This window comes from Coloeus monedula (assembly GCF_965178545.1).
Source record: "Coloeus monedula genome assembly, chromosome: 13".
NCBI lineage: Eukaryota > Metazoa > Chordata > Aves > Passeriformes > Corvidae > Coloeus > Coloeus monedula.
The window spans coordinates 713369-725781 of NC_138793.1; the positions used below are offsets into that span (position 1 = coordinate 713369).

Sequence of the window (12413 nt, forward strand, 5' to 3'; positions counted from 1 at the left end):
CCGGTGTGGGGCCCTCCTCTACCAGTCCGAACAGAGACTGCAAATCTTGGCTGTTTGTTTCTGATTTTGGTGAAAAGGGTTTCTTAGATCTCTCCTGAGTGGGGGTGATCCTCTTTCCGAAGCTCTGAAGGGTGACTTTTCCACCTGTTGCTCCTGACAGCTCTGATCCCACTCCTTTCATGTTTAAAACTAAACCACTGAGTTATGAAAAGTAATTTGTTTGGAAAATCAGATTTCTAGTTCATCAGTCTCTGCACTGGTTTTCTTTACTGATGCTGTGGTTTAAGCCCAAGTGGAAAATGAGCCCCACGCAGCCACTCGTCTCCCCACCCCCTCAGGTGAGAGACAAACTGCAGATTACGGGTTGAGATAATTTACTGGAAACAGCAACCAGATAAGCAAACAAACAGTGACGGCAACAACACTAATGACAACAGCGTGTAAGAGAGGGCGATGCCGCGCAAAGCGCTCACAAAGCCCAACGCGACGCGGCCCTCGCTCCGTTCGCCGCTCCTGCCCCGGGACAGGAACAGAAACGACAGAAATGGCGGCGCAGCCTCCACACAGCACCTTTGTCTTGTACCCGCAGCCGCGCCCGCACGGCTCCAGCCGCCCCCCCTCCCGGCACAGGGACAGCGATCCCTGGCCTTGGCTGACAATGGGACAGCGACCCCTGGCCTTGGCTGACACCGGGACAGCGATCCCTGGCCTTGGCTGACACCGGGACAAGGATCCCTGGCCTTGGTGACACCGCGACAGCGATCCCTGGCCTTGGCTGACACCGGGACAGCGATCCGTGGCCTTGGCTGACACCGGGACAAGGATCCGTGGCCTTGGCTGACACTGGGACAGCGATCCCTGGCCTTGGCTGACACCAGGACAAGGATCCGTGGCCTTGGTGACACCGGGACAGCGATCCCTGGCCTTGGCTGACACTGGGACAGTGATCCCTGGCCTTGGCTGACACCACAACAGCGATCCCTGGCCTTGGCTGACAATGGGACAGCGATCCCTGGCCTTGGTGACACCACAACAGCGATCCCTGGCCTTGGTGACACTGCAACAGCGATCCCTGGCCTTGGCTGACACCGGGACAGCGATCCCTGGCCTTGGCTGACACTGGGACAAGGCCTGGGAAGAGCACCGGGCTCTGCGCAGCCTCTTACTGCTATGATTGTAACAAATCATTGTTTTAAATGTACCCTCAGTAAGAGGCTGGTTGCAAGAAAGGGGTCAGTGTTATTTCAAGCCCCCACCTGCTAAAGTTGCTCCAAGGAGCAAAGGCCCTTTCCCCCAAGGTGAAGTAGCCCAGGCTGTGTGACAGCAAAGTACCTCCATCTCACCCGTCTGCTGCAAGGCACAGAAAATTTCAGTGTAGACCTATAAAAGTTAAGATTTTCTTTTTGACACATTATTCTTAATTCCAGTCTGTGACAGAATCCAGTTCCTGTCATTACACACAGTTACAGCATCACACATTTCACCAGGAAACCTGACTCCCACTTTCTTACTGTACCACTAAGGGAAGGGGTCTGCTCTAGCTCCCATGAGCACTGGGAGGCTGCACTCCTTTAACTACTCTAGCTGCAGCCAGGTAATTGCAAGGTAAACTCAGAGTGCACCCAACCCGAGGGAGCTGAAGCAATTTCTTGCAGCAATTTACATGTATCATTTCAGAAGTGTTCAGACGTTTCTAAATGCACAAATTTGCTCAGCATTACTCTGTTACTTCGGTGCCACTCTATTCAAGTCTGTTTGTGCCAAGGGGAAAAGGCATTTGGGAAAACGTGATAGTAAGAGTATAAAATATCTTGATGTAGTCAAAAAGAAAATTTGCCATAACCCGTATTTTCACCCCATTAATACACTTTAAATTATTAAGTATCACATTTTAAAGTATTAAATATCACTTTGCCTTTTAAAAAAATGTTTATTCCCCTTCCCTTCCACAATTTAGGAAAAAAGGTCTAATTCACTTTTTGCTTAAGTGGATAAAAACGATCATAATTACAGAACAAACTTCTGGAATGAACGATGAAATTTATATTAACCAAGTCTGTGGGCCTGATGATGAAGGAAAATGGGAGAGGATGCCCCATCCAGACCAAAATGCATCCCCATGCCGGGCAGGCAGAGCAGGGAGCTGGGTACGTGAGTGGGTGCTCCCCGGCCCCGCGGCGGCTCCGTGCCACACCCCAAAGCAGAACCAGTTCTGCCTCCTGCAGAGCTCGGCATTGCTCGACCTGTTCTGCAGCAGCAGAGCCCAGCTTGTGCCAATATTCATCCCAGGCAGGGAAAGGCCTATTAACTACACTGGGGTGATGGCTTAGTTGAAACAGTTCCAAAGCTCTCCTTCTTTCAAAATCTGTTAAGTGTTACTATAAAATAGTAACTGCTGCTGAACCCAAGCAACAACAGGTTTCGGAGTGCCCAAAGCAGTGAGCCATCCCCTGGGTGTGTTCAGAGCCTGCCGCAGGAAAACACTTGGGCAACGAGGCTGAGGCCGTGATCCCGGTCTTGCACTGAAAAAACCTGAGTTTTAGGGGCAGGTAAGTTCAGAGCAATGCAAAAAGACTCTGTGTTCTCCTATCTGCAAGGCTACCAAAGCGAAGCCTGATGTCCTTGTGCAGGTACTACATCTCAGAGGTGGAAGATTTCAGTCAGCACAGCAGGAATATCAATACAGCAGCACATACAAGCTTCTGATCTCACACCCTCCCTTCCTCAAAAAACTGTTCCCCTTCACAGTCAAGAATTCCTGCACTTGCCTCTTACAAACCAATGTCAAGAAACCTCTAAAAAATGTATATAGGCTTATTTATTAACTGAGTGACATAAATGCAGTCCTCTGGATTGTTTTGCAATGTTTTTTTGGTCTCCCACATGCAGTTTCCTAGGTAGCAATGGGTCATCAAGCTGTTGGGAATAAAGAGCAGGTTCTTGTCACACAGACCAACCTGCTTTCCAAAAAGAGCTCTCCTAGAGCAACATATTAGACAGTTTTTAAGGAAATTATTTCAGGCCTAAATCCAGTCCTGAGGAGGGCACAAAGGCTGCGGCACAGTGGTTTCTGACACCATCAAAGCCCATGTTGTGCTGTGCCCCCTGTGTGAGATGGGCACTTGCAGGAACTCACAGTGGATGCCATCACCCACTTGTCAGTGGCCTGGTGTGAGCAACAGAACTGAGATGCTCACACCAAGATGCTGAGATAACAACTCAGCTGATCCCTTCAGTGGGAAAATCCTCATGTGGCTGGCAGTGAGACCCAGAAGGGCCCTGATGCTCTGCTGTGGCTTCAGCTCCCCCTGACACAGCAGAGGGATGTTCTGAAGTGGCTTTGCAGTCAAACTGTGACAGAGCCTGAATATTGAACAGGAGTTCTGATGTGTATGTAAAGCGAGAAAGATTATTTTTATGTAGTTATCAGCATCTAGTGCTATTTTATGATGCAAGAAATGTATTTATTATCCTGCAGGCTGATGAATACCTACAGTAAAAAAAAGCTTCTCTTGGTAATTTAAATCTTGCATGAGTGGAAAATCATTTTGTGACCAACATTAATATGTTTGTAATGTATCCAAATAAAATTTACATTATTTCATTCTGAACTGTCTAACAATGAACCGTTAAAAATAACTCTATCATGCTGCACAGCATATACTGCTGAGTGACCATGAGCCCTGCAGCAAAGATATTCCTTTCTTTCAACTTTTCAGGGTCACGAACACCATAGCAATCTATTTTTTTAAGGAACAAATAGATGAACAAATATAATGAGCATGGGGCTGTGTGTGAAGGATCAGTGCAGCCACTATCCAGAGCAGAAAACTGGCTAGCAAAGGGTCAAAGTTTGAAGAGCATAAATTTGTAGTAGGGTCAGATAAAGAAGCAGGAACTGGAGCAGAAAAACATAATGACCACGAAGTTGTGAACATAAATGATGCCAAGGTGAATTTTAATAAAAATTTGATTCTGCTTACTGCATTGATACAGATCCATAAGAAAAATAAGTGTCATTATGTCCACTGAGAACAACTGATTTTTATTTCTATTTTTCACAGGACTTGTGATGAAGTTTAAAAAAGGACTTGAGCGTTATAATTGCTCATAGCTTTCAGATAATCCATTTGGTATTTCAGAGTGTTAATCATCAAAATTCAGATTTAATTGCAAGACACATCTGAGCTGAGATGTGACAGAAGTATAAGCCCCACTGATAAGGCAGCAGGGCTATTTAGCTGCCACTTGGTCACGTAAACTGCTGATTGCAAGCAGCAGTTGAGTTACCTGGGTATCAACTGCTGAAGCCTTCTACTTTCATTTTTAATGCATGAAGTTTTCCAGCTAATAGCCTGCCTGCCTGTCTTGCTAGTAAGAATTGGATGCATTTTATTTTATAAGCTGCAGCATTAAATCAGAATGATGACTGATCAGTTGAGGCAGTAAGTACCATCCTGAAGTTTACTGCTTTTGGCTGGAGAGGCAGTCAAATTTGGAACTGCTCTGGCCTTCTGCCATGAAATCCTCTATTTCTTCCACGGTCCGTGGGACGCATGTGAGCAGCTCCATGCCAGTGGCTGTCACCGCGATGTCATCCTCGATCCGCACCTGCACACGGAACACACGATTACCAAGGCATTCCAGATGGGGATGAGAAGCACAGCAGGCAGCAACAGCAGCGAGGGCACAAGGGGCTGGTGAAACCCAGGCAATGCCTCATACTGCAAGCACGGAACTGCTTGTCACCACCAGCACCTTGGCATGGGGCTCTGTAGGTTCCAATTTCCCTTGGGCCACTGGCCCCTGCCACCCTCCTGGGATCACACAAGGTTCGTGGTGACCCCTGGTGTGGTGTGGTGGCCCCTCAGGTGTCTCAGGTGCCTCTGCTGCATCAAGGACAGTCTGAGCAAGGTGCTGCAACAGTGAGTTCATGCTACGTCATTTCATGGGGCCAGTAGATCTCAACCCCCCGACGGCAGGAGCAGTACAAAGAACATGCTTCCCTGGATATTCCTCCAGCCTTCCTAGCACATGGCTTGCTAGGGACAGTGCCTCCTGATGCCCAGAGTGTCTGTTCTCAAAGCCATCCTGTTGCTGAGCTGCAATTCAGGTAGCTACTCTGCCCTTAAAACTTTTCTCTAAACACAATAAATGTTCAAAGTGAAACTTTGAACATGAAATAGCTTGCAGCTGATATTCCAAACATTGATTTTGAGCTGATGAGAAAGTCCTGAGGAGGTCAGACATTTCATTTAAAATACAATCTCTATATTTCAAACCACGGAAGGAAAAAGCAGATCCTCTCAGTTTTTCAACTTTTGCTATTAAAATGAAAAGTGTGCTCCGTTTCTGTTTGTCTCTAATTTCTTCTTACCAGTAAATGTGCCTACACAGTCATTCCCGTTATCTTATCAGAAAAATGTTGCTAAGTTGCTAAGCTGCAATAAAAGCAATTTTAGTAAGGTGTAAATCCAAAAGAACACAAACCCTGGATACTCCCACCTTACAATTGCTTTAATTGTTTCTGACCTCTTGACATTTTCAACTAAAAATAAAGCCGGTTAACATTTGTACTTCTGATTGCAAAATAATCCATTTGTTCAAACAAAATGAGTAATCCAGTCCTTATTAAACTGTTTAATGATGTCTTTGCCAGATTATTTCTTTTACTTGGTATCAAGTTAAGTGTATTATAAAGCAGAATTAAATAAACAAAGTCCATTGAGTTTACACATTTATTTTGGACAGCTGTAAATGTGAAGCTGTGAGGCTTTGTATGCTCGGTGTGCCTGAAAGGCGGGTGCCTTGCTGCAGAGGAGATCAGCAACACCTGCAATGACTCTGCACTTGAACAGATTTTACCAGGATGGGCTTTTTGACTCACTGCTTCAAATTTTACCAGCTGAGCAAAACATAACCCAAGGATTCAGCACAAGGGTCCCACTGCATCCAAAGGCAAATCCTGCTGTGTACCCGTCCTGCTGGGTCTTGGGCCTGGGCACAGCCTGCCTGGGTGGACCAGTCCCTGCCAAAAAACCAGATGGTACTAGGGAAACCATGCAGAAGTGCCAGAATCCAGGGACAGAGCTGGTGAGATGGTAAAAGCCTAAGCATCACATTGGCAAGCCCAACCAGTGTAAATGGAGCTGGGCACAGCGATGATGTGGAAAGTAACAATGTCAGTGCAAAAGTAAGTCTGAGAGCAGAGGGAAGGCCAGCCAAAGCTAGAAATGGCCCTGCCTACAGAGAGAGCCTTTTCCCAAGCACTGCCAGCTTCACAAACCTCCCCCAGCTTGAGCTGAAATTCCCCAGCTACAGAGATGTATCAGCCACAATTCATCTGCTTAACCAGTAACATTAGCAAAAAAGCAAGAAAAATGGTTTGTGTTTTCCAGCTCTGTGTTTTATGCCTTCATCAGTACCTCTGCACTCTTTGGGAGGATGGACTGACTTAAAAGCAGAGTAGATGAAAGCTAGACTATAGTGGGGAAGAACAAGTGGGGCAAGGTGTCTGTCCACGCTGTATTCTATCTAGGCCACAAGAGAAAAACAGGATGGGGAAGGAGCTGGAAAATAGTTAAGAGTGATGAAAGGGCCAGGGAAAGGAAGGTATAGTAAGGTGAGACAGGATTGACAAATAATGGACAAAGAGAGCTGGGGCTGGCTAAGGAGGCCAGGTAGGGAGAGCCTGGTGGAGGTGAGAAGTGAGACATCCTGAATGAGGAGAGCACACAGGGGGCTGGAGCTGCCAAAGGCAGGGAACTGAGAATGACCAAATGGGGGAGGATGAGTGCCACATACAGCCACTCCTCGTATAGGAGGAGCATTGTTAGGAGATCATACAATCGATCCACAGTGGGAGAGCCAGTAGTGTCACATCAGCCTGCTCAGCATCAGCACCTCCAAATGGTCTTCAGGATGTAGATGGAGGCACACACAGAACCACCGGTTGGTCCCCTGGGGCCTTATCCATCACTCCCTAGGAACACGCCACTTCTTTTGCCAGGATCTAACCCTTCCTCTACTGGATGAATCTCACCTGAAATGGATACTTGCCACAACACAGAAGACAGATTTCCCATTTTCAGTGCCTAATTTTTCCTTTGCCTAAAAGCAACATGAATGCAGAGGAACAGGCTCTCAAGGGGAAGGAAATGGTTTCATTTGCTCTTTTCCTTCACACCTTCCATGCTTCACCCTGAGTTTAAACTCAGCAGCAGCAAGAAGCAGTTTCAGAGGACCTGCAAAACCATCCCCATAGGAGCGCCTGTCATTTGGTCTTGTCTTCTGTCCAAATGGAGGAAAGATGCTGGATCTGCCTGGCAAGGCTCACTGGCTTGGGACTGCCTTTCCCAGAGGGGGACAGTGGTTATGAAACTTGCTCTCAGCACAGTCCCTGTTTGCAGGCTCTTTGTTCATCAGTGCTGCTTGTTTCAGGGCTACAGAGTGGTTTGGAGTTGGGCACTGAAGTGTGTGAGGCTCACTGCACCCCCAGCTTTCAGGGTGCTCTGCAAAAACCTAGGGGAGGCTTTATTTTGGTGTGAAATGGCACACTTCAAAAAACCACTCCTGTAAAGATGCAGTGGTCAGGAATGCCAGGACTGTTCCTAAAATGCCTTTCTCTTATCAAGGGTAGTGGCATGATCTGTCTAGATAGACCTGATTGCACAATTGCCTAACACTAGCAACAGGCCATCATGTGGCTCGACTCAATGGTCCCAGCTCTGTCCCAAAGCAGGGCCATGGGGGCACAGCCAAGGACAGCACAGGAGTTAAACACCAGGGCTGCTGTCAGCTCTGTACAGCCTCGTACTTTGTCCTGACTTACTAATACAGTCATGCTCCCCAGAGCCTCCTGTGTTACCTTCCAGGGGAAACAGGGTTATAGCACTTACTATTTTCTGTTGGAGGACAAGAGATATACAAAGCTTTTGACAATCAAGAAACTATTTTGACCAATTAAATAATCCAGATTTACATGACAGATCCCTGATGTCAAAAAGGCAACTGGTGAAATGTCCCCCTTTTTTTAAAATCTATTGAGCATTTGTTTGATTATGGCTGTGGAAAGCAGCAACACTATTGCTGAAAGACCTTAAGAGTGGGACACTTTCCTGGAAATGATGACAGGACGTGACCATACCTGGGACCACCCAAAGTAGATGAGCAGACGTTCAGATGAAGGACCTGTGAGTCTGTTCCTACAGCTGGTGTCCTACAGAGGCAGCTGTGTGTAGCCAAGGAACTTATTTCAACTCAGCCATCGACTTACCAGTAATTTTTAACAGAGCAAACCTATCATGAGCAGAGTTTGACTTCTGTATCTCAGAGGGACTGGTTAGGAAACAGAGCTGCCTTACATCAAACCCAGGTCCAGGCAAGGGGTGCAGGGCTGGGGAAGGCACTTTCCTGTTGTTACACACAGTGGCTATGCCAAGATGTTTTCTATAGGGGACAGCAGACTCTGTGCTCAGTGACTCTCATCCCATGCTGTAGTCTTCCTGGCACAAGCAGGTTTCATTCACAAGCAAGTCCTCATGTCAAGAGAACCTTTATTTTAAGTGTCCACATTTAAATGTTCACATTTTTATAGAAGGGGATCAATATTAGTAGGGTGAGGCCATGTATGTTATTAGATTAACTAATACAGATGGGAAAAAAGCCTCAGGTGCCCAGTCCCTTCACACAGGCTCAAAAAGAAAGATTAAACTACAAGCTAAATACAGGTTAGAAACAGCTGGTCTTACTTTAATCTAATTATGTTAATTAGACAAGAGAAAAGGGTTAAAGAAGGTTTATAAGCAACTAGCAGTAGGTTTTGGGTTGCCTACACCTATCACTTCCCCTAAAAGAACTTTTAAAGAAAGTTAAGTATGTATATTGTGACAACTGCTTTCCTATGAAAACTTTACAAGAAATGCTGTGTAGCACTATTACTGTGATATAATATGCAATGTTAAAAAGCAGATGAGCATAATGTTTATTGCGTAGTAAACTTATTTCATTTCACAATACAAATTCACCATGAACTCAGAAACAAAGCGTAATCTTCTGAAAAATAAAAATCAGGACAGAGACAACTATATGGCTCTCTGAACCAAAGGTAGAAGCAGTTAAATATCCTGCTTTTTATTTGGTTTAACATTTATTCTGAGTAAGGGAAGCACTATTGTTTTGAAAAATATTCGGATCTTCAAGGTCCTGGGCTTTGTTTAATTTAAAATCTGTTTAATTTTTAAAGGAGAAAAATCTGTAAACAAAAGAAAGTAATGCATTTTTCGCCCGTCTTTCAGCATTTTCTCTAAGTTGCATAGTTTTCAGATATTAAGTCTAGTGCTAGTTCTACAAATCCTAGGGAAAAATAAAGCCTGAACAGAGATTGAATGTGTAAGGCCAAAAAAAGGCTGAATGGCTTTACTGTGTCTTTGAGAAAACATCATATGAACTGCATGAATCAGTAATCAGCTTATGAAGAATGGAAATGTCAAACCCTAAAGGGCAGCATTTGGAGTCAGCATTTCCCCTTCCCCGAGGATTAGGCTGCTTTTCCCGAGCAATACATCCAACCGTGTGCACATCCCTCTATTTGCACATCTGTGTTTATTTAGGAGTGTGTGGGGCAGAGTCCAGGCAGAGCAAAGGTGCCCTGGGCCACGCACTGTGCCAGCATCCAGCAGCAGCCCTTGTCCCATAGGATTTATGACCTCGGTAAACTGGACTTTGGTTTTGCAGATGGAGAACTGAAGTACATGTGACTGAAACATCCCAAAATTGGCCAAGGAAGTTTGTGACTGACTGAATTCAATGGCTGTCAAGTAAAGAGTGTAGGGCTTCAGACAGGGCAGCATCCCCTGACCACTGCTTGCTTCCTTCTGGAGGGATCTGTGTTTGACCCAGAAGAGCTTGTTTGGTAAAAGCCCCCATTAAGAGGTCCCTGAGCAGCAGGGACAGCCACAGAGGCTGTGTCTGTGCTTGAGGCGTGCAGGAAGGTGGGCTGGTAATGGACCTGTCCCAGCAGTGCAGGCAGCCAAGGAAAGCTCACGCCGACTCTTCTTCTTTCCTGCTCCTGCAGCTTCTACAGTCTCTTCATGGCTAACTCCAGGCAGAACAAATTACAATAAATGGCTACAGTCTTGCCCTTTCTGGCACCCTAGGAGAGCTTTGCTTCTCAATGCAGAGACTTGTCACGGTCAAGAAAATTATCCAAAGCTCAAAAAAAACATGAATTCAAGGTGAATTTATTAAAAATCCACAAATTCCCTGTGCAGACAGACTTACTCAGAATTACAGTGGTGTTACTTCAGTGAATCTTATTTCATTTTTGAAGTGAATTACACTAAACCAAATTAAGAACATTTTAATTAATGCTGAGCTCTGCAGAGGGAAATGGACTACTTATTTCCTTTTGTAGAATGTATTTTTCTTTTAAACTTAAAGGAAGATTGGACTGGCTGTAGTTAAATCTTCAGGTAGAATTGACACCAGTACTAGCCCCTGTACTGTTAATATTTGTCAGTAAAAGCACTGGGCTTTACAAGATCTTTTAAAATCTCCTTAGAAAGGAAGTTTTCTGGCATGCTTTTGTGAGAAATACTCACTCACTCTGGATAAACTAGAATGAAACATCTTGTACATAACTAAGCACTCAGCACAAACTGCATCTTCTATTTATGCAGAATCAAGTCAGAATGGTAAAGATGGAAAAGATTATTTTGATTGCATTATAATTCAGCTTTTGTGAAGAATGCAGAAATATTCAGATGTATTCCAGTCTCAGATTTTATTTTCTTTCTTCTCTTGGACAAAATCAAGTGACAACATCTGGCTCAGGGTATGTGTGTATTATTTTTTTTTCTAAGTAAAATATATTGTTCACAGGGGGATCAGAGATTTAGATTTTTGCTCAATTGTTTTTGGGCCTCCCCTTCTTTTAGCAAAGTTTGTTGGCTAGCTCTCCTTAATGATGACTCCTTAAGTCATCATTACAGGAAGCTAAGCAAAAACGAGGGAACAAAGTTAGACTTTGCTTGAAATTGCTGGAACAAAAGTGCCTGATCCAGCAACTTATTAGCAAGGTAGAGATCCCATGCTGTCACTCCTATTCTGTGCAACCACAGGCAGCAGGTGAGCCACAGGCACACCTCAAGCTGCAGAGCTGGAGTGGGCAGGCATTCACAGCCATTTGGGAAGAACGTAGGCTTTGCTGAGCTATTTCAGGGAAAGCTCACCAGGATCATTTTAAATGCTGAAAAACTCACGGAGTGTTTACAAGGAAAACGAAGACAGTTAAACCTGTTTCCATTGCAATGTCAAGCTACACAAGCACATCACAGTGTTCTTTTAAAATACATTGCAGCATGTGGTGTCGTACAGAATGTGCTCACAGTTAGAAAATGCAGAATTAGCTGCCTTTTGTTCACCAATACCTCAGTTGTCTGGCTGGCAAATCTTGATAAAGAAACAACACAGAGACAAATAATGTCCCAGACCTCAGCAGTGAATTAAATACCAGCAAGGGTAAAGTCCTGTGTCTCTTGATAAAGCTGCAACCACATCATGGGCGGCTGCCCTAGAGCCTGGTTGGCTGCCATGACTGGGAACAGCACACACACCTTTTCTGTCAGGGCTGGTGGTTCCAAAGCAGCTCAGACCGAAGTGCTACATCACCCTCTCATGGCTGGGGTACAGTGATAAATTAGTAAATGGCAGCAGCTGACAATTCCTAATGAATGACTTCATACCAGAAAATCACCGCCACTGCCAGTGATTGCTCGCTGTACTGAGACTTAGCAGAGCCATGGGGAGGATGGGTCATTGCAGCTGCATGCTCTATCTCCTGTGTGAAGGAATACAGATGCTCGGAGAACAATGTGGCAGCCTTCAAATGCTTGCCCTGCTGAAGTAAAAACCTACTGGAAGCACTGCAACTGCTGAACGCTCTGTGAGGGCAACAGCTTTGAATGGGAAATGTGTCCTGGACAGTATGTACAAACAAGGCCCCTCTACTTGCCCAGCAGCTGCTGCCTGGGAATGATTGCCCAGATCACCTCTACCTCCCAAGGTGGCCAATCCTCTTGTGCACAATGCTGCCTGAGCCTGTCACATTGAGCCTGGGTGCTTGGGAAGACCATCAGCCATTCTTCTGGAAAACGGGGACAGCTCTCACGAGGCACAAGCTTCATGCCATTCTGTCAATAATCCAGTAAGAGCAATTATTGCTGTTTTCATCTACTGCCTCCCCAGCTTAAACAGCATCAGGCTCTTCTGCCCTGGCAGGAAGCAGTGGACTGTGCTGCTGTCAAGGAAGCCTACTCTAGACTACAGAACTCAGTCTCATATTTCATAACATACACATTTCACACATTAGACAAAACACTTACCTGGCAAGCCACTGTCTGGTGCTGGCAGAG

General features: G+C 45.4%; 1 protein-coding gene across 1 annotated transcript in view; it reads right to left on the reverse strand.

The window, feature by feature from the left end:
* Positions 1-3941: 3941 nt before the first annotated feature.
* Positions 3942-12413, reverse strand: part of PEPD (peptidase D) — a 146990-nt gene continuing 138518 nt past the window's right edge. The window contains exon 15 of the mRNA XM_082290292.1: positions 3942-4611. Within this exon, the coding sequence (XP_082146418.1) occupies positions 4465-4611 (147 nt within the window). The 3' untranslated portion in view covers positions 3942-4464. The remainder of the gene's footprint in view (positions 4612-12413) is intronic.